The 3,829-nt window shown below is 60.0% G+C and overlaps 1 protein-coding gene across 1 annotated transcript in view; it reads left to right on the top strand.

Annotated features, from left to right (window-relative positions):
• The window catches only part of LOC136467395 (RNA demethylase ALKBH10B-like), a 7,884-nt gene extending 4,718 nt beyond the window's left edge, over positions 1-3,166 (top strand). Inside the window, exon 9 of the mRNA XM_066466084.1 lies at positions 3,134-3,166. Coding sequence (XP_066322181.1) covers positions 3,134-3,166 — 33 coding nt within the window. The remainder of the gene's footprint in view (positions 1-3,133) is intronic.
• Positions 3,167-3,829: the final 663 nt, after the last annotated feature.

Genomic DNA, 3,829 nt, shown 5'->3' with positions numbered 1-3,829 from the left:
AGTAGAGTTTGCCCGGGGGTTGCATCGGTCGCTTCGCGGGTAAGGCTGAGGGACTTAGTTTTTGTCAACTAAATGTTTTCTGAGTGGGTTCGTGCATCCCGTTCGCGTGGGAACTGATTCAGGGCTGACCTAACTGGTGCTTTGCCTTGATTTCGAAATCGTTCGTGGTCCTTCCTTGTTGGGCCGGCCGTTCAAGCTTTGGGCCCATCGGCGGGCCAAGAGAAAAGAAAAGGCTCTTCGTGGCTTGTGTTCCTAGGCTGGGTAGAGATTCCGGATTCGCCTGGGAAGGCGACCCGTCCGCCGAGATTTTTGGGTGGAGAGGATAGGGACTACGCTCGCGTTTCCCGTGACGTGACGCGGTGGCGCGCATGCAGGCCTAGAGATCGAGGCGGCACGGTTGCCCTTCTCGCATCCGTCGCCCCCTATAAAACCACGGGGTTCGCCCCCAAGGTTCCGTATTCGCTCCCCTGCCTTTGCATTCTGAAACATCCGCCGCCAATCGTCCCATCGATCCTCGCCCAGCGCAACCACCGTCGCCGGCTTACGTTCGTGTTGCAGCCGCCGTCAAGCTCGTGCCTGCCCTCCTCCCCTATTGCTTTAATGGAGTTGTGGGGCAGATCTAGCATCACCTCCCCGGCGTCTGGAGGGCCTCGTCCACCTGGGCCTTCTCCGCCCACTTGTCTGCCATCCAGAGTGGCTGCTACCCCTGGCAATGAGGGTGAGCCGGTGCCGCCTGAAGGGGTATGTCGTCTCTTTTGCCATCTTTCATGAGCGGGGATTTGGGGGTACCCGCGCATAGATTCCTTCGGGGGGCTGCTGTGAGTTACTATGAGGTTAGAGCTGTAGCATCTAACTCCTAATGGGATTCAACACATGGCAGCGTTTGTTGCCCTGTGCGAGGGTTTCCTGGGGATCGATCCCCATTTTGATCTATGGTGGTATTTTCTTTAACATTAGTTTGTCGAAGAGGAAGATTGGGGAAAGATGTGAACACGCCGATGGGATGTGCCAGCATTCATCTGCGCCATACCCGGTCGAGGGGTTACCCATACATGCGTCTAGCGATATCCAACAAGGGATGGCACTCGCAGTGGTTTTATGTTAGGGATGATGTGAGTGCCACCCTACCGAAGTACACTAGACGTCTTATTGTGGATGTTCCGGAGTCGTGGGGCTGGGGCATCCAGTCCAAAGACAAGAAACACATCTCCGACCTTCTTTCCGCCCTCCAAGCCCTAAAGGATCTGGGTGTAAAGGGGACGGGGATTATCGGCGCCTACCATGCGAGGAGGGTGGCGCCACTGATGGCGCGTGTGCTTCCCCTGCATCGGATGATGCCCGGGATATTGTTCGAGGGGACGGTGCTCGTTGACGAGGCGCTCCCTTTCTCGGAAGTGGCGTAGCGCATTAAGGAGGTGATGGAGCCGACGAAGGATTCTGCAGGCAGGGTCCTCGACATTGTGTATCCGGTGCCCGGACACCCCCCAATGCGGCCGGAGCCTGGATTCTTTGAATTCGTAAGCCCTCTTTTCCCGTGCTCTTTTCTTTTTCCTGGATCTCCATTTTTTAACACTTGCTTTGTGACGTTGGGACCAGCCGAGGGGGCTGGTCTTCAAGGACAGTCTGGTTCCGCTACCGAAGGACAAGGTCGTGGCGGCGGCGAATCAACTCACGGCCGAGCGGGCCAAGAAAGCAAGGGAGGAGATGAAGAAGGCGAAACGACTAAAGCAGGAGGCACGGGATTGGGGAGAGGACGTGAGCAGTGAGGACGATGACGATGACGATGATGATGATGACGATGACGAGGTAGCCGTCGGCATGGATTGGGGCGTCCTGGAGGACAAGGACACGCTGACAAGTGGCCACCCATCCGTGCAGGGGCCCTTCCCTTTCCACGCGGAGGGAAGTGAATCGATGAGGTCGGTGGAGGCCGGCGAGTCCGCCGCTTCGCACGGCGTGCTGGCCGAGGACCGGTGGACGGGGGAGGGCGGGCTTGCTGCCGCCAACCTCGAGGCGACGATGGAGGGGAGCGGCTCTGGTGCCGCGCCCGACGAGACGATGGAGGGGGGCGGCTCCGGTGCCGCGCCCGATGAGACGATGGAGGGGAGCGGCTCCGGTGCCGCGCCCCGTGAGACAATGGAGGGGGGCGGCTCCGGTGCCGCGCCTGACGAGACGATGGAGGGGAGCGGCTCCGGTGCCACGCCCGACGAGATGAACCCCCCTGTCCCGGAGCAGGGGGCAGGCTCGAAACGGTCCCGCCTAGATGAGTCGGGGCAGGGATCTGGGGATCTGTCCCCAAAACGTTTCCGCTGGCCGAGGACGTCAACATAAGCTGTTGATTCCCCTGTTTTCATCCTTTTTCCATTTCTATTTTGACTTAATGGTTATTACCTTTGTGCAAGTTCTTGCGGACGGGTCACCCCCTGGGGCTGGCGCCCAAGAAGAGTCTTGCCATTCAAGCGGGACAGATGGCGTCGCCTGGAGTCACCCCCATTTCGGGTAGGAGTGGTGCCGACGTCGGGGCCGCGTTGGCCGACCTGACGACGCCTGTGGTGGCTCCCACGCCCGCAGAGGTTACTGAGTGAGCGGCCTCCTCCATGGCAGATGTGGAACAGCTGGCCGAGGGCCACATACCGCTGGTGGAGGTGGTCGTGACCGCGCTAAGCCAGGATCAGCCGGGCGTGGTCGTGGTGGCGCCCGAGGGTGTAGTGCAATCCGCGCCACCAGGGGCCCAGGTGGATCCGCCCGTGGCGCTCGAAGCAGCCCAAACGGAGGAGGGTCCAGCCGGAGGGTCCTCGAGTGCGGCGGTGGTGCCGCATAGGGTCAGGAGGGAGCCGCCCCCGGCCCCTTTGTTGGGAGGAAGCCGCTCCCCTACGCGGGGGGAGCCGCCGCTCCAGTGGATGGCCGCTCAGGACCCGACGTCGGCTCTTTTCTCGCTCGATGATCATTCCGAGAGCATGGAGCGGGAGGGTCTTGACATCGGGATCTCGACCATGCTGAACGCCCTAGACCAGGCTAGAGGAGCCCTCCGTGAGATCGTTATCCCTACTACTCAGGTATTTTCTGGGCTTTCTTCTTTCTTCGCATGTTTTTGTGTTGTCGCATTTCTGATACCAGTCTTCTTCCTCTTTAGGTTCTTGTTGCTTATAGCCAGAATAAATCCTAATTCCTCCACGAACAGAAGGCAGAGTGGGATCGCCTCTCCAAGGAGGCCCGGCTGCGAGCAGACATGGCCGCCCAGCTTGCTACCGCTCAGGAGCGGGAGGCCCAGGCGTGTCAGGACGTGAAGGAGGCCCACGGGATGTTTGAGGATCTGTTGGCGAGGTCTAAGCTGGATGGGGAGGAGATTGCTAGGCTCCAAAAAGAGCGAGATGAGCTGCTGCAGAGGAATATCGTGGCCAATGAGAAGGCCGACGAAGTCCTGAAGGAGCTAGAGATGGAGCGGGACCTCCGGCGGAAGGCCGAGAGTAGGGCCATGGCCCTCCAGCAGAAGGTGGACGAGGACGTCGAGGTGGTCCGCTCTCTCCGGGCGGAGCTCGGTGACGCGGTGAACCGAAGGTTGAGCGCTGAAAACGTCTCCGTCAAGCTAGAAAAAGAGGCTGCCTATGCACAAAGGGCCCTTCAGGTTGAGAGCGATGAGCACGATCTTCTGCAAGCTACGGTCGGGGTGGTCCTTAATGCCCTGAATGTGACAGAGCCGGTGGAGACCAGCCCGCTCGTGGCTCGTGTCGTAGGTATCACGGCTCGGGTGGGCCAGCTTGAGGAGAGTGCCTTTCACGCCGGGATTACCCAGGCCTTCACCGTCGCCCACGCTCATTACGAGAAGGAA

Source organism: Miscanthus floridulus, chromosome 1, assembly GCF_019320115.1.
Source record: "Miscanthus floridulus cultivar M001 chromosome 1, ASM1932011v1, whole genome shotgun sequence".
In the NCBI taxonomy this organism is placed as follows: domain Eukaryota; kingdom Viridiplantae; phylum Streptophyta; class Magnoliopsida; order Poales; family Poaceae; genus Miscanthus; species Miscanthus floridulus.
This window is presented reverse-complemented; position numbering and strand designations above follow the sequence as displayed.